General features: G+C 44.7%; 2 protein-coding genes across 4 annotated transcripts in view; both read right to left on the bottom strand.

The window, feature by feature from the left end:
• LOC138658299 (zinc finger protein 665-like) overlaps positions 1-22325 on the bottom strand; it is a 158549-nt gene that overhangs the window by 100059 nt on the left and 36165 nt on the right. Inside the window, exon 9 of one of the 3 annotated variants that reach the window (XM_069745791.1) lies at positions 19197-21020. The exons of the other annotated variants lie outside the window; for them this stretch is intronic. Within the exon in view, the coding sequence (XP_069601892.1) occupies positions 19918-21020 (1103 nt within the window). The 3' untranslated portion in view covers positions 19197-19917. Of the gene's footprint in view, positions 1-19196; positions 21021-22325 lie in introns of those variants that run through there. 3 annotated transcript variants of the gene reach the window in all.
• Positions 19197-19900, bottom strand: LOC138658486 (gastrula zinc finger protein XlCGF67.1-like). The gene has a single exon (XM_069745843.1). The coding sequence runs from the start codon at positions 19898-19900 to the stop codon at positions 19502-19504; it is 399 nt and encodes a 132-aa protein (XP_069601944.1). The 3' UTR covers positions 19197-19501.

Here is a 22325-nt window from a genome sequence, read left to right as displayed (position 1 = left end):
TATTGCAACGTTCTCCAGCGAGGTGATAACGTCCCTTGGAGTAAGCTTTCGGAAGCATTGTAGCATTCGACCATATTCACCAACTGGTCGGTTGTATATGGGTCACTTTGTCCAACCCATCTCTATCTTAGGGGGCAAGGACCACAGTTACTTGTCTAGAACAACACGTTCCACCATCTCTGCAGATGTCAAAATCTCTGGTTGCAGCCATTTTTTTACTAGATGGATAAGATCATGCATTTGTGAGCGGGCTGGCTGATCTCCCACAAAAGTCCATAAATGTACCCTCTGTGCTCGTACATATGTGTTTACTCCCAGCCTTGCCAGGATTTCGCCTTTTAATTTGGTATAGTCCATAGCATCCACTCCACTTAGATCGTAATAGGCCTTTTGTGGGTCCCCGCTCAAAAATGGCGCAACCACTTCAGCCCACATGTCCACCGGTAAATGCTCACGTTCTGCAATACGTTCAAATACGGTGAGATACGCTTCTACATCATCGTCAGCAGTCATTTTAAGCAGGGTTTTTTGTACGGCTTTCCGTGCACCAGCAACACTTTGTGCATGATCACTCTCATCTCGGGGCTGCCGAATCAAAGCCTGCTTTATTGCATTCAACTGCTCTTGCTGAATCTGGTTTTGCTGGTCCAGGGCTTGCTGGAAGTAAGTATTGGTCTGCTGTTGTTGAACATTTGCCTGCAATAACTGTTTCACTAGTTCCTCCATATTACTGGACTCTTGGCTCTTCAAAAGCACCGGAGCTTTCAGCCAGGACATACACAGACCACTTTATCTGCAGTCACAGTCCAACAGCCACTATGCCCGCATTCTCAAAACCATTTGTGGTGATATAGCTCATCAGGGATCTCTGCTTTGGCCCAAGCAGGTGGCTATGGAGTCACAACGAACAATAGCAGGCTAGCGAGTTCCACACAGGTATGTGTCAGGTGTATTTATTGTACACATTTGCCGTACAATGTTACACATGCCAAACATGAAATAAAATGTCTAAGGCCATCTGGCCACTAACTAACAACAAGATGCTAACTGCAAAATAAACCTACACAACAAGAAAGAAGTTTGTGCAACCTTACTGTGTCAGCTCCCAGACCAGCAGATGAGAGACTGAGATCCCAGCAGTTCCTGATTATATCAGCTGAATCAGTCAGGAGTCAAAAGCTGGATTGTATGTGTGGAACGGAAGCACCAGTCCTTTCAGGCTGATCACTAAAGAAAACCAGGACCGGATTACAGTGAAATAAACAGCTTCACCATCAATACTGTGATACATATGAAATGAAACGGGGAGAAACATATCTGTTTTCTAGTACTTCTCCCCTTGGAACCTCACAACATTTATAACGCTGTTAACCCTTTTGTGCCCGCCATCCACTGGTATGGACGTTTCGATGATATTCTCATCATCTGGGAGAACATTGTGTCGTCCATACCACTGTGCCGTATACATTAATGCAAATCATTGCCACCTTACATTTACCCAGAATGTGCAGCGTCTTCCATAGGCTTTTTGGACATTTTCTTACGGGAGCTGTTGATACAACACGTATTCACAATACTACAGAAATCCGATAGTTATGATTTCTATACTACCTGCACTGATCTCTCATCTCAGACATGTCATTCATAATTTACCTGCTGGTGAATACAGTAGAGGTAAACGAATATGTAATGATAAACCCGCAACAATGATTTTGCTGCTGAGAGAAAAACACGTGATTCATACTAAATTGAAAACATCGATTCCAAATATGAACTCCGAACTAGACTGATAAGTCTTGTGAGATAGCGCTTACCGCATGTGTTGGGTTTCTTCTCATGTCATCATAAATCTGGTCATGCACAGTTCATGGTAAACTTCATAGAACACAATAGGCACCAACCGGTGACATTAAGCTGCAGCTTTAACTCAGATACTTTATATACAGCTTTAACTCACAGTTCAGCCACTACACCCGCCAGCCCTCCTTGACTAGTTCCCGGGGGTGTCCGTATGCCGTATCAATGTCTCTAGTCATATAGCGCACACGACATTGATTCGTAGTCTCTAAACACGCTGGACTTCACTTCGTCCAGTTACTGTGGGAGACCACCCAGTTCATTACTGACCCCCGGTCAGTACACACAGTTCCCCATACTCTGGGTTACCTTCAAGGAGCTGATGTTGCCCAGCCCATAGACGCCCCCATGCTGACCGACGGCATGGGGCGCGTGTCCCCCGGGGACGCAATACAGACCCTTTATACCGCAGAGGGGGACCCGGGCCTACGCGAACTAGGGGAGGGCAGAGACTGGGGATCTGTGGCAGCTGAGCACGTGGACAAGGAAAGGGACACGTAGGACTTGATTAGACCGCACAACTTCAGGTATAGAGAAAGTAGAGTTTTCTAAAGTAAAGTCACACAGTACATAAACAAAACATGACGATGTCAGGCTCCCGATTCCACACCTCAGAAGGGTACCACCCAGTGGACCCCAAGGCACCAGCGGATCACCGAGGCACACATAGGCGGGACATCAGGACACAGGCAGGACATCAGAGTCCATGACATATCAGGCTCCTCTTAGCAGCGGAATATGTCAGTGCCTGCCACAGACTAAGAGGAGCCTGATATGTCATGGACTCCCGTACCCCAACACTGGACATATCCCTATCCCCCCGACTGAAGAGCCTGATATGTCATGGATTCCTATACCCCACCCTGGAAACATCCCCTATCTAAAAGGAATCTGATATACCCTGGACCTCTATATGCCTCCCTCACCCACCCCCGTATTTTTACCATATGCTTTGGCAATGCTAACATGTACTTAATCCTGCCAATAAAGCTAATTTGAATTGAATTGAACATGAGGTCATCAGGACGCAGGCAAGACATCAGGGTGCAGACAGGACATCTGGACACAGGAAGGACATCAGGACACAGGCAGTGCATCAGGAATACCAGATAGACATCTGGGACACTGGCGTGGCAGCCCAGGGCATCAGTTACATCAAGACATCGGACACAGGAAGGACATCAGGGAACACGAGGTCATCAGGACGCAGGCAGGACATCAGGGTACAGACAGGACATCTGGACCCAGGGTCACCGGCAGACATCAGACAGGAGTCGTTCGGTTCCGGACATCCGACACGACCTACAAGCACCACCACATTCATCAGGCTCCAGAGAGCAGTCATCAGGTTCCACACTGCGGTCGTCAGGCTCCGGGCATCGGACCTAGGAAGGAACTCAAGCGGGGTGCCAGATCCGCAGGATTGCTGGACCTGCCAGGAGCTAGCACCGCATGGTAGTCAGAGCACAATGTAGTAGATGCTCAGCAGAAACACTGGTTACAAAAACCTCAAAGTTACTGGGTGTGAGACTCCAGACGCAGAGGGATTCCAGGAACATAACACAGCAGACACAGTTCAAACAGGGTCAGGTACAGGAGAGGTACAGGATCAAGGATTCATTCCTGGATATACCGCCTCCAGGACAGGTGCCAGAGCAGGACAAAACAGGAATCAAGGCAAGGACTTTGGTACCAAAACATAGACAGGAGAGTTGCAGGAACACAAACAAACATAGCAAAGTTCAGGAGCATGTGAGTAGCTCAGGCCCTGCCCATAGGGCAGGGGAACTTTATATAGGAGCTGCCCCTCAGCAATTGGTTGGAGACAGCATTTCAAGTACGCACACTAACCCTGATAAAAGCAGGTTAGGTGTGGCCGCACATGCCCTTAGCACAAACAGAATCCATTGCAACACAATCAGTGCAGAAACTGTGGCTCAGGGCACCTGGCAGCGACTGCACGCACTGACACACGTGGAAAGTCATGCACCAGCTGCAAATGACCTCGCAACCCGCGGACAGCTTCCACAGTGGCAACCAGGGACCGAACAAGGGGATGGTCATGCAGCAGAGCAAAGACCTACACACCCATGTACGGCTGCGCAGTGGAGCAGGGAACTCAGAAGGTTCCATACAGGTAACAGGAACTCACAGAAAAATCCCCAGTGCTTAATGGATAAAAAATTTACCTTTTATTAATTAAATTATTAAAAAATCACAGTCTAGATGTCAAGTTATACATGCCAAGCCCATTCACTTAGAATATTAATGCATTATATACTGGAAATATTTTAAAGGACTCAAGACAGGGCTATCGGCTGATGTAAGCCGCAACTCTATAAGGTTTCACAGAGTTCAATAAAGTATTATAGTTTTGAATCTTTAGATGGAGAGATGCAAATGTGTTAACAATCCGGACAATTCCTGTTACTTATTGTATTTTTCGGACTATAAAACGCATAAAAAAGTTTTTTGGGGGAGAATGGGGGTGCGTCTTATAGTCAGAATACACTTACAAGTAGTGTGGCAGAAGTTGGGCGATTCTGTGGCGGTCTGATGCCACAGGGCAATGATCACACTCCCTTCCCAGGCCGGTGCGGCAGGTTTGGTGGTGCCCTGTGATGCAGGGGGGCTCCGCCGGCATTTTGGTAAAACCCAAAGCCCCCAGCACATCCATTACTACGATGCAGTGGCCTCTGGGAAAACAGCCGCCGGGGGGCGGCCCATGCTCAGATTGAGATATCAGCAATGAGATCTCATCCCGAGATCTTGGGAGAGTTTGAAAGCTGTCTTGTTGCACAAGGGTAGCGAAAAAACATCTATTCCATTTGCTCTACTGGTGGAATGAAATACCCAGGTTTTTATGAAGTTCATTTTGAAAATGTTCAAATACTCAGAACATAAATGGAAAATGTGTGCTGACCTGAAAGTGGTAGCACTTCTGCTGGGCCTACAGTTGGGCTACACAAAGCAGATGTGATTCTTGTGCCGTTGGTTGTGATAACCGAAATCTTTACATAATGAGACCTTGGCCTCTCAGAGTCAAGCACACAGTTGGTCTGTACAATGTACAACACAAATCAATGGTTGCTCCACTTCACGTTTATCTTCCACCACTTCACATCAAACTTGGTTCAATAAAACTTGTAGTTGCAATTGATCGTGATGGAAATCAAAGGTTATCACACTGAAAACTGAGGCTACAATAAGGGCAGGGATTTTTCTTGGCCTCGAAATCAACAAACTATTACATGATGACACTTTGAGAACAAAGCTGAACCCTCTGGAACTTGCAGCTTGGGTGCACTTGTGCTAGTAGTACAGAACTTTCTTAGCAACAGACGAGCTGAAAACTTGCTGAAGTGGTAGACAACTTGCTTAACCCCTTCACCCCAAAGCCTGTTTTCACCTAAGTGACAGGGCCAATTTTTACAATTCTGACCATTGTCACTTTATGAGGTTATAACTCTGAAACGCTTCAACGGATCCTGGTGATTCTGACACTGTTTTCTCGTGACATATTGTACTTCATGATAGTGGTAAAACTTCTTCGATATGACTTGCATTTATTTGTGAAAAAAAAAAAAATTTGTCGGAAATTATGAAAATTTAGCAATTTTCAAACTCTTAGTTTTTATGCCCTTAAATTAGAGAGTTATATCACACAATATAGTTAATAAACAACATTTCCCACATGTCTGCTTTACATCAGCACAATTTTGGAAACATAATTTTTTTTGTTAGGACGTTATAAGGGTTAAAAGTTGACCAGCGATTTCTCATTTTTGCAACAAAATTTGCAAAACCATTTTTTTACGGACCACCTCACACTTGAAGTGACTTTGAGGGGTCTATATGACAGAAAATGCCCAAAAGTGACACCATTCTAAAAACTGCACCCCTCAAGGTACTCAAAACCACATTCAAAAAGTTTATTAACCCTTCAGGTGCTTCACAGGAATTTTTTGAATGTTTAAAAAAATTGAACATTTAACTTTTTTTTTCACAAAATTTTTACTTCAGGTCCAATTTGTTTCATTTTACCAAGGGTAACAGGAGAAATTGGACCACAAAAGTCGTTGTACAATTTGTCCTGAGTACGCCGATACCCCATATGTGGGGGTAAACCACTGTTTGGGCACATGGCAGAGCTCGGAAGGGAAGGAGCGCTATTTGACTTTTCAATGCAAGATTTGCTGGAATTGAGATCGGAGCCCATGTCACGATTGGAGAGCCCCTGATGTGCCTAAACAGTGGAAACCCCCACAGGTGACACCATTTTGGAAAGTAGACCCCCTAAGGAACTAATCTAGATGTGTGGTGAGCACTTTGAACCTCCAAGTGCTTCACAGAAGTTTATAATGTAGAGCCGTAAAAAAAATTTTTTTATTAATTTTCACAAAAAATGATCTTTTTGCCCCAAATTTTTTATTTTCCCAAGGGTAAAAGGATAAATTGGACCCCAAAAGTTGTTGTGCAATTTGTCCTGAGTACGTCGATACTTCATATATGGGGATAAACCACTGTTTGAGCGCATGGCAGAGCTCGGAAGGGAAGGAGTGCCATTTGACTTTTCAATGCAAAATTGGCTGGAATTGAGATCGGACGCCATGTCGCATTTGGAGAGCCCCTGACGTGCCTTAACAGTGGAAACCCCCCACAAGTGACCCCATTTTGGAAAGAAGACCCCCTAAGGAACTTATCTAGATGTGTGGTGAGCACTTTTAACCCCCAATTGTTTCACTAAAGTTTAGAATGTAGCATTGTGAAAATTAAAAAATCATTTTTTCTTTCCACAAAATGATGTTTTAGCCCGCAATTTTTTTTCCCCAAGGGTAACAGGAGAAATTGGACCACAAATGTTATTGTCCAATTTGTCCTGAGTACGCTGATACCCCACATGTTGGGGGGAACCACCGTTTGAGTGCATGGCAGAGCTCGGAAGGGAAGGAGCACCGTTTGAAATGCAGACTTAGATGGAATGGACTGCAGGTGTCATGTTGCATTTGCAGAGCCCCTGATGTACCTAAACAGTAGAAACCCCCCACAAGTGACCCCATATTGGAAACTAGACCCCCCAAGGAACTTATCTAGATGTGTTGTGAGAGCTTTGAACCAACAAGTGTTTCACTACAGTTTATAACGCAGAGCCGTGAAAATAAAAAATATTTTTTTTTCCACGAAAATGATATTTTATCCCCTATGTTTTTATTTTCCCAAGGGTAACAGGACAAATTGGACCCCAAAAGTTGTTGTCCAACTTGTCCTGAGAACGCTGATACCCCATATGTTGGGGGGAACCACTGTTTGGGTGCACGGCAGAGCTCGAAAGGGAAGGAGCGCCATTTGAAATGCAGACTTAGATGGATTGGTCTGCAGGCGTCATGTTGCATTTGCAGAGCCCCTGATGTACCTAAACAGTAGAAACCCCCCACAAGTGACCCCATATTGGAAACTAGACCCCCAAAGGAACTTATCTAGATGTGTTGTGATCAGTTTTTATGAAGAGGTAAGCTATAGGCTGGACCACGGTGAGTCATTGGACGTGGTATATCTCGATTTTTCCAAAGCGTTTGATACCGTGCCGCACAAGAGGTTGGTACACAAAATGAGAATGCTTGGTCTGGGGGAAAATGTGTGTAAATGGGTTAGTAACTGGCTTAGTGATAGAAAGCAGAGGGTGGTTATAAATGGTATAGTCTCTAACTGGGTCGCTGTGACCAGTGGGGTACCGCAGGGGTCAGTATTGGGACCTGTTCTCTTCAACATATTCATTAATGATCTGGTAGAAGGTTTACACAGTAAAATATCGATATTTGCAGATGATACAAAACTATGTAAAGCAGTTAATACAAGAGAAGATAGTATTCTGCTACAGATGGATCTGGATAAGTTGGAAACTTGGGCTGAAAGGTGGCAGATGAGGTTTAACAATGATAAATGTAAGGTTATACACATGGGAAGAAGGAATCAATATCACCATTACACACTGAACGGGAAACCACTGGGTAAATCTGACAGGGAGAAGGACTTGGGGATCCTAGTTAATGATAAACTTACCTGGAGCAGCCAGTGCCAGGCAGCAGCTGCCAAGGCAAACAGGATCATGGGGTGCATTAAAAGAGGTCTGGATACACATGATGAGAGCATTATACTGCCTCTGTACAAATCCCTAGTTAGACCGCACATGGAGTACTGTGTCCAGTTTTGGGCACCAGTGCTCATGAAGGATATAATGGAACTAGAGAGAGTACAAAGGAGGGCAACAAAATTAATAAAGGGGATGGGAGAACTACAATACCCAGATAGATTAGCGAAATTAGGATTATTTAGTCTAGAAAAAAGACGACTGAGGGGCGATCTAATAACCATGTATAAGTATATAAGGGGACAATACAAATATCTCGCTGAGGATCTGTTTATACCAAGGAAGGTGACGGGCACAAGGGGGCATTCTTTGCGTCTGGAGGAGAGAAGGTTTTTCCACCAACATAGAAGAGGATTCTTTACTGTTAGGGCAGTGAGAATCTGGAATTGCTTGCCTGAGGAGGTGGTGATGGCGAACTCAGTCGAGGGGTTCAAGAGAGGCCTGGATGTCTTCCTGGAGCAGAACAATATTGTATCATACAATTATTAGGTTCTGTAGAAGGACGTAGATCTGGGGATTTATTATGATGGAATATAGGCTGAACTGGATGGACAAATGTCTTTTTTCGGCCTTACTAACTATGTTACTATGTTACTATGTATGTTGTGAGAGCTTTGAACCAACAAGTGTTTCACTACAGTTTATAACGCAGAGCCGTGAAAATAAAAAATATTTTTTTTTCCACGAAAATGATATTTTATCCCCTATGTTTTTATTTTCCCAAGGGTAACAGGACAAATTGGACCCTAAAAGTTGTTGTCCAACTTGTCCTGAGAACGCTGAATCCCCATATGTTGGGGGGAACCACTGTTTGGGCACACAGGAGAACTCGGAAGGGAAGGAGCACTGTTTTACTTTTTCAAAGCAGAATTGGCTGGAATTGAGATCGGACGCCATGTCGCGTTTGGAGAGCCCCTGATGTGCCTAAACAGTGGAAACCCCCAATTATAACTGAAACCCTAACCCCAACCCTAACCCTAACCCTAGCCCTAGCCCTAACCCTAGCCCTAACCCTAGCCCTAACCCTAGCCCTAACCCTAGCACTAATGGGAAAATGGAAATAAATACATTTTTTTACATTTTATTTTTCCCTAACTAAGGGGGTGATGAAGGTGGGTTTGATTTACTTTTATAGCGTTTTTTTGGCGGATTTTTATGATTGGCAGCTGTCACACACTAAAAGACGCTTTTTATTGCAAAAAATAGTTTTTACATCACCACATTTTGAGAGCTATAATTTATCCATATTTTGGCCCACAGAGTCATATGAGGTCTTGTTTTTTGCGGGACGAGTTGACGTTTTTATTGGTAACATTTTCGGGCAGATGACATTTTTTGATCGCTTTTTATTCCGATTTTTGGGAGGCGGAATGAACAAAAACCAGCTATTCATGAATTTCTTTTGGGGGAGGCGTTTATACCGTTCCACGTGTGGTAAAATGGATAAAGCAGTTTTATTCTTCGGGTCAGTACGATTACAGCGATACCTCATTTATGTAATTTTTTTTATGTTTTGGCGCTTTTACACAATAAAAACTATTTTATATAAAAAAATAATTGTTTTTGCATCGCATTATTCTGAGAGCTATAACTTTTTTATTTTTCTGCTGATGATGCTGTATGGCGGCTTTTTTTTTGCGGGACAAGATGACGTTTTCAGCGGTACCATGGTTATTTATATCCGTCGTTTTGATCGCGTGTTATTCCACTTTTTGTTCGCCTGTATGATAATAAAGCGTTGTTTTTTTTTTTGTTTTGTTTTTTTTTGCGGTGTTCACTGAAGGGGTTAACTAGTGGGATAGTTTTATAGAGCGGGTCGTTACGGACGCGGCGATACCAAATATGTGTACATTTATTTATTTTTTTTTACATAAATAAATGGATTTATTGGGAAATGTTTTTTTTTTTTTTTATTTGGGAATTTTTTTTTATTTTTTTTTACACATTCTATTTTTTTTTTTTTTTACTTTCTAACATTGTCCCAGGGTGGGACATCTCTGTATTAGATCAGATCGTTGATCTGACACTGTGCATAGCACACTGTCAGATCAACGATCTGACAGGCAGCTTAGCTGGCTTTCCAGCGCCTGCTCTCAGCAGGCGCCGGCTAGCCAGGTCACTTCATGACCCGGAAGGAGTCCGGCGGCCATCTTGGATCCGGGGACTCCTTCCGGGTCACCGGAGCAACGCGATCTCATTGCGTTGCTCCGGTGGGAGAGCGCAGGGAGCCCCCGTCCCTGCGCGATCCCCCTCTATGCCGCTGTCACTACTGACAGCGGCATCAGAGGGGTTAAATGCCCGCGATCGGCGATAGCGCCGATCGTGGGCATTGCTGCGGGGTGTCAGCTGTCATATACAGCTGACACCCGCACCCGATCACCGCGGCGCTCAGCGCGAGACCGCGGTGATCGGTGCGCCGTACTAGTACTGCTGCTGGCACTAATGCAGTGCCGGCAGCGCAGTACTAGTACGGCGCGTGTCGCGAAGGGGTTAAAGGGAACCTGTCACCCCCAAAATCGATGGTGAGGTAAGCTCACGTCATCAGGGGCTTATCTACAACATTCTGTAATGCTGTAGATAAGCCCCCTGTAACAACCCTGCTGGCATCACTGCATGGCCTCCCATCCCCCACCTGCATTACACTCAAACTCACTTACTTCTCTGGGCCTTGTTGTGACTTCTCTCTGCTGCCGGCTCCATGCTGTGTGCCTCATGTCTGCTGTCTGCTCTGAGCATGCTCTGTCTGTGTGCATAGGGGGGCGGCGCCGGCAACTCCTGTTTCTTATAGAGACTGTGTGCACCTTCCTAAGGTGTCCCTGGCCAATCGCCATGAGGATTCCTGTAGTTAAGACATCCCCACCCATTGGTGGGGGCCTGTGCAACTTACTCCCTCAGTCAGTTCTTAGCTGCTGAGGTGCCAGGTCCTGTCTCGGTTACTCTCATGTCTGCCACCCAGGGGGGCGTTGTACCCTGGTCTGTGTCCTGTGTAGCCACCCATAGGGGCTTAGTACCCTGGCCTATGTTTTTGTGTAGCCACCCAGCGGGGCTTCGTACCCTGGCCTATGTCTGCCACCCAGTGGGGCATCGTACCCTGGCTTGTGTCTATGTCTCTGTGTCTTGTCTTGTTCCTGACTCTGTCTTAGTCTAGTCCTATTCCACTTTCTGTTTATATCCCAGTCTTGGTTTGCCTTTTCTGCTGTGCATTCTCTGTGTCTTGCTTTGCTCCGCTTTCGGCTCCGCTCTCTGCGACCTTGCTTTGCTCCTTGCTCTGCACTCTGTGTCTTGCTCTGCACTCAGTGGCTTTGCTCTCAGCTCTGCTCTCAGTAACTTTTCTCTGCACTCTGTGGCTTTGCTCTGCGGCTCCGCTCCTTGCGGTTCTACCTGGCTCCGCTCTTTGCGGTTCTATTTCTCCTGCTCTTGGCTCCGCCTCCTGCGTTTCTGCACTTGGCTCCGCCTCCACCTCTTGGCTCCGCCTCCAGCTCTTGGCTTCGCCTCCTGTGTGTCTGCACTTGGCTCCGCCTCCACCTCTTGGCTCTGCCACCTGCGTTTCTGCTCTTGGCTCCGCCTCCAGCTCTTGGCTCCGCCTCCTGCGTGTCTGCACTTGGCTCCACCTCCGGCATATCTGTTATTGGCTCTAGCTCCTGTGCTTTCGCTCTGCATCTGCTCTTGCGGTCTTCCTCTACCTTTTCTTAAATCCTCCTGTCTGAACAGGTTCTTACCTGTTTTACATACCTGTCTGCAGACCAGCCCCTACCGGTTCTTCCAGTGTACCAGCCTTGTCCGCCTGTCCTGCCAGAGAGCCAGCCATGCCCGCCTGCCAGTGTCTCTGTTGTACCCGTCTGCCTGTGTGCCCGCCGGTCTGCCAGAGTGCCAGCCGTGCCCGCTTGCCTGTCTGTTCCGTTCCCCCGGTGGGATCAGCAGCCACAGCCAGACATCACCCTGGAGTGGCACCTGGTAGCTTCCTATTGCACAAGTCTGACCTCACCATCTGAGGATCCAGCGAACACCCAGGAAGCTACTTAGTTACGCCCCTTCCAGGGAAGTTTGGTCTGTGGTCCAGTGGGGCCACACGCCCGCGCCAACCAGTCTGGGCGCGAGCGTGACACCCCCAATGTAACCTGAAAGAGAAAAAGCGGTTAGATTATACTCTCCCAGGGGCGGTCCCGCTGCGGCTCGGTCAAATGGGTGTCTCAGGTCTGGTCCGGAGCCTCCTATCTTCATTCCATGACGTCCTCTTCTGGTCTTCACGCCGCGGCTCCGGCGCAGGCATACTTTGCCCTGTTGAGGGCAGAGCAAAGTACTGCAGTGCGCAGGCGCCGGGCCTCTCTGACCTTTCCGGCGCCTGCGCACTGCAGTACTTTGCTCTGCTCTCCACAGGTGTGAAGACCAGAAGAGGACGTAATGGAATGAAGATGGGAGGCGCTGTTCCGGACCTGAGACACCCATCGGAGCAGGACCACCCCTGGGTGAGTATAATCTAACCTCTTTTTCTCCTCTTTCAGGATACATCGGCGGCTTATCTACAGAATCACAGAATGCTGTAGATAAGCCCCTGATGATGGTGAGCTTACCTCACCATCAATTTTGGGGGTGACAGGTTCCCTTTAAAACACATGAACAACTTGTCTGCCGAATGTCATTGAAAACGCATTTATTACATTCCCATTTTGACCTTTTTGCTATTCATAGTTCATGTATTTCATATTTGACGTGTTTTGGCACGATAGAGTGCAGCCTTTTTTCGTATATTGTGTATGGAGGTAGCTGCTCCTGGTATGCACCTATTCACACTAGTTTGGATGTGCCAGTCGTTTTTCTATCATTTCTGTTAGCTTATTGACTGCGCACTCCTCCCTTCACCATCTGGTTTTTAATTACATCTATTCACACTTGTTTCCGGCCAACCCATATGTAGGCTTTGCTGACAGAGGTGTCCACATTCACCCAAGGATACAGACATTGGCCTTCGGTAAGTGTTCACATTTGCATAGGAAGGTCAGGTACCCATCAGTTTAATGAGACCACCTTGACGCTGGTTGATGGGCTCACACTATTTGGCCAAATTCTGTGCTAAGCGTCTCAAAAAAAAAAAAAAAAAAATTCTAATGTTCAAAAGCCATTTTGCTATTCATATTTCATGTATTTCATATTTGACGTGTTTTGGCACGATAGAGTGCACCCTATTTTTTTTATACAAAATAGTTAAAGGGAACCTGTCACTCCCAAAATCGAAGATGAGCTAAGCCCACCGGCATCAGGGGCTTATCTACAGAATTCTGTAATGCTGTAGATAAGCCCCCGATGTATCCTGAAAGATGAGAAAAAGAGGTTATATTATACTCACCCAGGGGCGGTCCCGGTCGGGTCCGATGGGCCTCCTATCTTCATCAGATGGTGTCCTCTTCTTCTCTTCACGCTCCGGCGCAGGCATACTTTGCCCTGTTAAGGGCAGAGCAAAGTACTGCAATGCGCAGGCGCCAGGCCTCTCTGACCTTTCCCGGTGCCTGCGCACTGCAGTACTTTGCAAAGTACGCCTGCGCCACAGCGTGAAGACAAGAAGAGGACGTCATCGTAAGAAGATGGGAGACCCCGGACCAGGACCACTACGCCTATCGTACCGGGACCGCCCCTGGGTGAGTATAATCTAACATCTTTTTCTCATCTTTTAGGATACATTGGGGGCTTATCTACAGCATTCCAGAATGAGGTAGTTAAGCCCCTGATGCTGGTGGGCTTAGCTCACCTTCGATTTTGGGGGTGACAGGTTCCCTTTAATAAACAACATTACCCACATGTCTACTTTACATCAGCACAATTTTGGAAACAAATTTTTTTTTCCTAGGAAGTTATAAGGGTTAAAATTTGACCAGCTAATTCTCATTTTTAAAACAAAATTTACTAAACTATTTTTTTTTTAGGGACCACCTCACATTTGAAGTCAGTTTGAGGGGTCTATATGACTAAAAATACCCAAAAGTGACACCATTCTAAAAACTGCACCCCTGACGGTGCTCAAAACCACATTCAATAAGTTTATTAACCCTTCAGGTGTTTCACAGCAGCAGAACCAACATGGAAGGAAAAAATTAACATTTAACTTTTTAGTCCCAATAATGATCTTTTAGCAACAGTTTTATTTTCCCAAGGGTAAAAGGAGAAACTGGACCCTGAAAGTTGTTGTCCAATTTGTCCTGAGTACGCCGATACCCCATATGTGGGGGGGAACCACTGTTTGAGAAGGAGCGCCATTTGACTTTCTAAATGAAAAATAACCTCCAGTCGTTAGTGGACACCATGACGCGTTTGGAGAGCCCCTGTGTGCCTAAAGATTGGAGCTCCCCCACAAGTGACGCCATTTTGGAAACTAGACCCCCCAAGGAGCTTATCTAGATGCATAGTGAGCACTTTAAACCCCCAGGTGCTTCACAAATTGATCCGTAAAAATGAAAAAGTACTTTTTTTCACAAAAAAAGTTCTTTTTGCCTCAATTTTTTCACTTTCACATGGGCAACAGGATAAAATGGATCCTAAAATTTATTGGGCAATTTCACCTGAGTACACTGATACCTCACATGTGGGGGTAAACCACTGTTTGGGCGCACAGCAGGGCTGGGAAAGGAAGGGAGGGAGCGTCATTTGACTTTTTGAATGGAAAATTAGCTCCAATCGTTAGCGGATACCATGTCACGTTTGGAGAGCCCCTGTGTGCCTAAACATTGGAGCTCCACCACAAGTGACCCCATTTTGGAAACTAGACCTACCAAGGAACTAATGTAGATGTGTGGTGAGCATTTTGAACCACCAAATGCTTCACAGAAGCCGTGAAGATAAAAAATCATTTTTTTCCTCAAAAAAAGATCTTTTAGCCCACAATTTTTTATTTTCACAAGAGTAACAGGAGAAATTGGACCCCAAAAGTTGTTGCCTAGTTTGTCCGGAGTACGATGATACCCCATATGTGGGGGTGAACCACTGGGCACACATCGGGGATCGGAAGGGAAGTAGTGACGTTTTGAAATGCAGACTGATGGAATAGTCTGCGGGCATCACGTTGCGTTTGCAGAGCCCCTGATGTGCCTAAACAGTAGAAACCCCCTACAAGTGACCCCATTTTGGAAACGAGACCCCCCCAAGGAACTTATCTAGATGTGTGGTGAGCACAGTTGTTGTCCAGTTTGTCCTGAGTACGCTGATAACCCATATGTGGGGGTAAACCACTGTTTGGGCACACATCAGGGCTCTGAAGGGAGGGAGCACCATTTGACTTTTTGAACGCAAGATTGGCTGGAATCAATGGTGGCGCCATGTCGCGTTTGGAGACCCCCTGATGTGCCTAAACAGTGGAAACCCCTCAATTCTAACTCCAACCATGACCCTAATCACAACCCTAACCCCAACACACCCCTAACCACAACCCTAATCACAACCCTAATCCCAACACTAACCCTAACACACCCCTAATCTTAACCCTAATTCCAACCCTAACTCTAATTCCAACCTTAACCCTATGTGCTCACGTTGCGGATTTGTGTGCGGAATTTTCCGCACCGTTTTATCTGCGGATTTACTGCAGATTTCCAGTGTTTTTTGTGCGGATTTCACCCGCGGATCCCTATACAGGAACAGGTGTAAAACGCTACGGAATCCACACAAAGAATTGGCACGCTGCGGAAAATACCGAGCGGTATTTTCCGCACCATGGGCACAGGGGATTTGGTTTTCCATAGGTTTACATGGTACTGTAAACATGATGGAAAACTGCTACGAATCTGCAGCGGCCAATCCGCTGCGGATCCGCACCGTGTGCACAGAGCCTAATTCTAACCCTAATTCTTACCCTAGTGGAAAAATAAATATATATTTCTTTATTTTATTATGTTCCATACCTATGGGGGGGTGATAAAGGGGGGGTGTATTTGTAATTTTGTTTATTTTGATCACTGTGATAGAACCTATCACAGTGATCAAAATGTATCTGGACTAAATCTGCTGGCTGGCAGATTCAGCGGGCGCACTGTGCATGCGCCCGCCATTTTGGAAGATGGCGACGCCCATAGGAGAAGATGGAGGGACACCGGTACTCGGTAAGTATGGGGGAGTGGGATCGGACAGTGGGGGGGGTGGGGGCGGAGGGGAGAGGAAGGCAGTGGAGGACAGGACGGAGGGAAGGAAAGACTGACGGTGGCGGCAGATCGCCGCTGTCAGTTGGTGGCGGGGGCAGATCGGGTCCTCCAACCGTGGCCGATGATATTGCAGCATCGGCCATGGCTGGATGGTAATATTTAACCACGTTTCATAGGTGAGATATTACAAATTGCTCTGATTGGCTGTTTCACTTTCAACAGCCAATGATCGTAGCCACGTGGGGGCAAAGCCACCCCCCAGGGCTGAAGTACCCCTCCCCATCCCTGCAGGTCGGGTGAAATTTGAGTTAACCCTTTCACCCGATCTGCAGGAACGCGATCATCCTGTGACGCAGCATATGCATCACAGGTCGGGAAGGGGTTAATCTCCAAAAAGTCTATTTCTTTCATTGCAATTTTGTATGTTAATTTAATATTGCGGGTACTTTTATTTAGTTCATGGATGAAATCACGAAGGCAAGGCTCAGGACCCTGCCATATGATGAAAATATCATCTATATAGCAATACCAGCACTGCGCCTGGGTGGTGGCTCACGCGCCATCCCCGAAAATGTCCCTCTCCCTTAGGCCAAGAAAAAGATTTGTGTACGATGGTGCACACGCCGCACCCATCGCAGTGCTCCGTTATTGAAGGAAAAAAACGATCCTTAAAGGTAAAAAAGTTGTGTGTAAGCACAAATTACAAGAGTTCCAAGACCAAGGCGCACAAGGCCGGATCCAGGTTGCTCGCCCCAAGGATGAATTCAATGGCTCTCAAACCATCCATGTGTTCAATTGTAGTGTATATTCTACGTCCACTGTTGCAAGGAGCATGTCTGATTCTAAGGTGAGGCCTTTTTACCCGTGTTATATACAGTGGGGCAAAAAAGTATTTAGTCAGTCAGCAATAGTGCAAGTTCCACCACTTAAAAAGATGAGAGGCGTCTGTAATTTACATCATAGGTAGACCTCAACTATGGGAGACAAACTTGAGAAAAAAAAATCCAGAAAATCACATTGTCTGTTTTTTTATCATTTTTTTTGCATATTATGGTGGAAAATAAGTATTTGGTCAGAAACAAACAATCAAGATTTCTGGCTCTCACAGACCTGTAACTTCTTCTTTAAGAGTCTCCTCTTTCCTCCACTCATTACCTGTAGTAACGGCACCTGTTTAAACTTGTTATCAGTATAAAAAGACACCTGTGCACACCCTCAAACAGTCTGACTCCAAACTCCACTATGGTGAAGACCAAAGAGCTGTCAAAGGACACCAGAAACAAAATTGTAGCCCTGCACCAGGCTGGGAAGACTGAATCTGCAATAGCCAACCAGCTTGGAGTGAAGAAATCAACAGTGGGAGCAATAATTAGAAAATGGAAGACATACAAGACCACTGATAATCTCCCTCGATCTGGGGCTCCACGCAAAATCCCACCCCGTGGGGTCAGAATGATCACAAGAACGGTGAGCAAAAATCCCAGAACCACGCGGGGGGACCTAGTGAATGAACTGCAGAAACCTGGGACCAATGTAACAAGGCCTACCATAAGTAACACACTACGCCACCATGGACTCAGATCCTGCAGTGCCAGACGTGTCCCACTGCTTAAGCCAGTACATGTCCGGGCCCGTCTGAAGTTTGCTAGAGAGCATTTGGATGATCCAGAGGAGTTTTGGGAGAATGTCCTATGGTCTGATGAAACCAAACTGGAACTGTTTGGTAGAAACACAACTTGTCGTTTTTGGAGGAAAAAGAATACTGAGTTGCATCCATCAAACACCATACCTACTGTAAAGCATGGTGGTGGAAACATCATGCTTTGGGGCTGTTTCTCTGCAAAGGGGCCAGGACGACTGATCCGGGTACATGAAAGAATGAATGGGGCCATGTATCGTGAGATTTTGAGTGCAAACCTCCTTCCATCAGCAAGGGCATTGAAGATGAAACGTGGCTGGGTCTTTCAACATGACAATGATCCAAAGCACACTGCCAGGGCAACGAAGGAGTGGCTTCGTAAGAAGCATTTCTAGGTCCTGGAGTGGCCTAGCCAGTCTCCAGATCTCAACCCTATAGAAAACCTTTGGAGGGAGTTGAAAGTCCGTGTTGCCAAGCGAAAAGCCAAAAACATCACTGCTCTAGAGGAGATCTGCATGGAGGAATGGGCCAACATACCAACAACAGTGTGTGGCAACCTTGTGAAGACTTACAGAAAACGTTTGACCTCTGTCATTGCCAACAAAGGATATATTACAAAGTATTGAGATGAAATTTTGTTTCTGACCAAATACTTATTTTCCACCATAATATGCAAATAAAATGTTAAAAAAACAGACAATGTGATTTTCTGGATTTTTTTTTCTCAGTTTGTCTCCCATAGTTGAGGTCTACCTATGATGTAAATTACAGACGCCTCTCATCTTTTTAAGTGGTGGAACTTGCACTATTGCTGACTGACTAAATACTTTTTTGCCCCACTGTGAGTTTTTCAATAAAAACAATTATTATTGAGATTATTAAGTTTCATCTCACTTTATTTTTGTGGGCACATTACTCCATTTGTCTTGTAGGATATTATTAGGTTAGGGAGTTGCTCAAATTGTTGAACAGTAGGTTCCGGCCTTGGAACTATGCATGTAGGTGTGTATAATGAAATGCCAGTTTTTGTTAAATATTTCATACAACACAATAGAAATATCATCACTGTACCGTTGTGGGTAGTGAATATGTTACCAGACCAGATAAGGGGGAGATTGGTATAAAAAGTACACCCCAGAGAAGCCTTGTGGATTCTGGAATTGGACCCCAGTGGTATGAATCTTCGTTCAGACCTTGCATCCATTTATTGAATTGTTTTTTCTTTTCTCCTTTCTCTTGTATAGTAATTCTACATAATATACACATTATAGATGCGCACACTTCTTTCTTGTATGGCACGTATGCTTTCTGTTGTGGACAAATGATCGTCCATAGGGGTAATTGATGAAAAAAAAGTTAATTAAAACTCAGTGTTTTTAAAATTTTGGAAATTAATTTTGTGTTCATTGAGATATTACAATCTTATCAAAATTGTGTACTCATTTATACTGAGCATTGTTTATTAAAATTTATAAACATAATACACATAATTACAGTTTCTTTCATGTGTGACTTCTCCTGTATAACAATATTCGATTTCCACATATTGAACATGAAAATGATTTTTCTTCTATGTGAATTTTCTCATGTATAACTACATGTGATTTTTTGTGTAAAACATTTCCCACACAGTGAACATGAATACGGCTTCTTTCCAGTGTGGTTTCTCTCATGTTTAGTAAAAATGTATTTATATTTAAAAGATTTTCCACATTCTGAACAGGAATTCGGCTTTTAAGTTGTTTGGCTTTTCTCGTGTCTCACAAGACCTAATTTTTTCGTAAAGCTTTTCCCACAGAGTAGACATGAAAATGGTTTCTCCCCGGTGTGAATTCTATGATGTGTAACAAGATGTGATTTCCTTTCAAAACATTTCCCACATTCTGAACATGCATACGGCTTCTCTCTTGTACGAATTCTTAGATGTATAAGAAGATATTCTTTACTTGTGAACCTCTTCCCACATTCTGGACATGAATAATTCTTTTCTCCTGTGTGAATTTTCTTATGTAAAACAAAATTTGTTTTTTTGTGTAAAGCATTTCCCACATTCTGAACATGAATACGGCTTCTCTCCAGTGTGAATTCTCTCATGTATAGTAAAAATGTATTTATATTTAAGATTTTCCACATTCTGAACAGGAAGGCTTTTAAGTTGTGTGACTTTTCTCGTGTCTCACAAGACCTAATTTTTCTGTAAAGCTTTTCCCACAGACTAAACATGAAAATGGTTTCTCTCCGGTGTGAATTCTATGATGTGTAACAAGGTGTGATTTATTTCTAAAGCTTTTTCCACATTCGGAACATGAAAATGGCTTTTCTCCCGTGTGAGTTCTCTGATGTCTAATAAGATTCCCTTTATCTCTGAAGGATTTCCCACATAGGGAACATGAACATGGCTTTTCTCCAGTGTGAACTTTCTGATGTTTCTGAAGATTACATTTTCCTGCAAAGCACCTTCCACATTGTGAACATGAATACGGTTTCTCCCCAGTGTGAGTTCTTTTATGTGTATCAAGATGTGATTTCCTTTCAAAACATTTTCCGCACTCTGAACATAAATACGGCTTCTCTCCTGTATGAATTCTCTGATGTATAAGAAGATATTCTTTACTTGTGAAGGACTTCCCACATTCTTGACATGAATATGGCTTTTCTCCTGTGTGAATTTTCTTATGTAAAACAAAATTTGATTTTTGCGTAAAACATTTCCCACACATTGAACATGAATACGGCTTCTCTCCAGTGTGAATTCTATAATGTGTATCAAAACTTGATTTATATTTAAAAGATTTCCCACATTCTGAACAGGAATACGGATTCTCTCCTGAGTGATTACTCTCGTGCTTCACAAGATTTGATTTAGCTGTAAAGCATTTCTCACAGTGTGAACATGAATATGGCTTTTCTCCTGTGTGAAGTCTCTCGTGTATAACAAATTTTGATTTATTTGTAAAGCATTTCCCACATTCTAAACAGGAGTACGATATCTTTCCTTTGTGCTTTCTTTGTGTTATAAAATCTGAGCTTTTAGTAAATTGCTTGTCACACTGAAATCTTGTATCCACTTTGTCACCTGGAATAGTGGTAATAATGCGAGATTGCTCAGGAGAGGGTTCCTCATGATTAGGAGGATTATAAGAAAGTGAAGTGCTGTGAAGTCCATGAAAGGTAATGAGGTTTTCTCGATTAGAGTGCTTCCCAAAATCTTCTTTACAATTTAGTGATAACCAGTTATTCTCAGAAGGATTTCCTATAAGGATGAAAGATAGATTGTATGAGATTTTTTTTCTACAACACAAAAAGGATTTCTAAATTTATTTTATGGAGCTCACAATGAAAACCCTTGTCCGTGAAAAGACCAGTAATAAGGAAGACAACTACATGCCATAACATGAACACAATGATGGGTAAAGTGAATATCACTTATAAACTGACGACATTGGCACAAGTCAGTGGTGGCAGAGATTAGACAGCAAATAGACAGTTCTTAAGGTACCATAAAGAAAAAGAACCCAGCACTCAACTGATGCTTTAGTGCAATTTTAATCGTAGTAGTACCCAATAAACGTTTCGGTCCTTGAATGGACCTTCGTCAGTAACGTACTGTAGAATAATAGAATAGACCGTATGGTCATAGGGTACAAAAAAGCAGCGTCTTATGTGTGAGTCAGATAGGAGCGGTACTGAGGAGACCGAGCTGGATGGTGGTGCTGTCAGACGCGGTGTCCACCGCTAGTCTCAGTTCTTAAGGTACCGTCACACTAAGCGACGCTGCAGCGATACCGACAACGATGTCGATCGCTGCAGCATCGCTGTTTGGTCGCTGGAGAGCTGTCACACAGACAGCTCTCCAGCGACCAACGATCCTGAAGTCCCCGGGTAACCAGGGTAAACATCGGGTTACTAAGTGCAGGACCGCGCTTAGTAACCCGATGTTTACCCTGGTTACCGTTGTAAATGTAAAAAAACAAACACTACATAATTACATTCCCGGTGTCTGGTCACGTCCCTCGCCTTCAGCTTCCCGCACTGACTGAGCGCCGGCCGTAAAGTACAGCGGTGACGTCACCACTGTGCTCTGCTTTATGGCTGGCCAGCGCTCACCAGTCAGTGCGGGAAGCTGAAGGCGAGGGACATGACCAGACACCGGAATGTAAGTATGTAGTGTTTGTTTTTTTACATTTACAATGGTAACCAGGGTAAACATCGGGTTACTAAGCGCGGCCCTGCGCTTAGTAACCCGATGTTTACCCTGGTTACCAGTGACGACATCGCTGAATCGGCGTCACACACGCCGATTCAGCGATGTCAGCGGGAGATCCAGCGACGAAATAAAGTGCTGGACTTTCCCCAGCGACCAACGATCTCCCAGCAGGGGCCTGATCGTTGGTCGCTGTCACACAACAATTTCGTTAACGATATCGTTGCTACGTCACAAAAAGCAACGACATCGTTAACGATATCGTTAAGTGTGACGGTACCTTTAAAGGAAACCTGTAATCAGGAATTACCCCCCTAATGTACCACCAGTGCCATTTCACTTTCGTAGCAAGCT

This window comes from Ranitomeya imitator, chromosome 1, assembly GCF_032444005.1.
Source record: "Ranitomeya imitator isolate aRanImi1 chromosome 1, aRanImi1.pri, whole genome shotgun sequence".
In the NCBI taxonomy this organism is placed as follows: Eukaryota; Metazoa; Chordata; class Amphibia; order Anura; family Dendrobatidae; genus Ranitomeya; species Ranitomeya imitator.
This window is presented reverse-complemented; position numbering and strand designations above follow the sequence as displayed.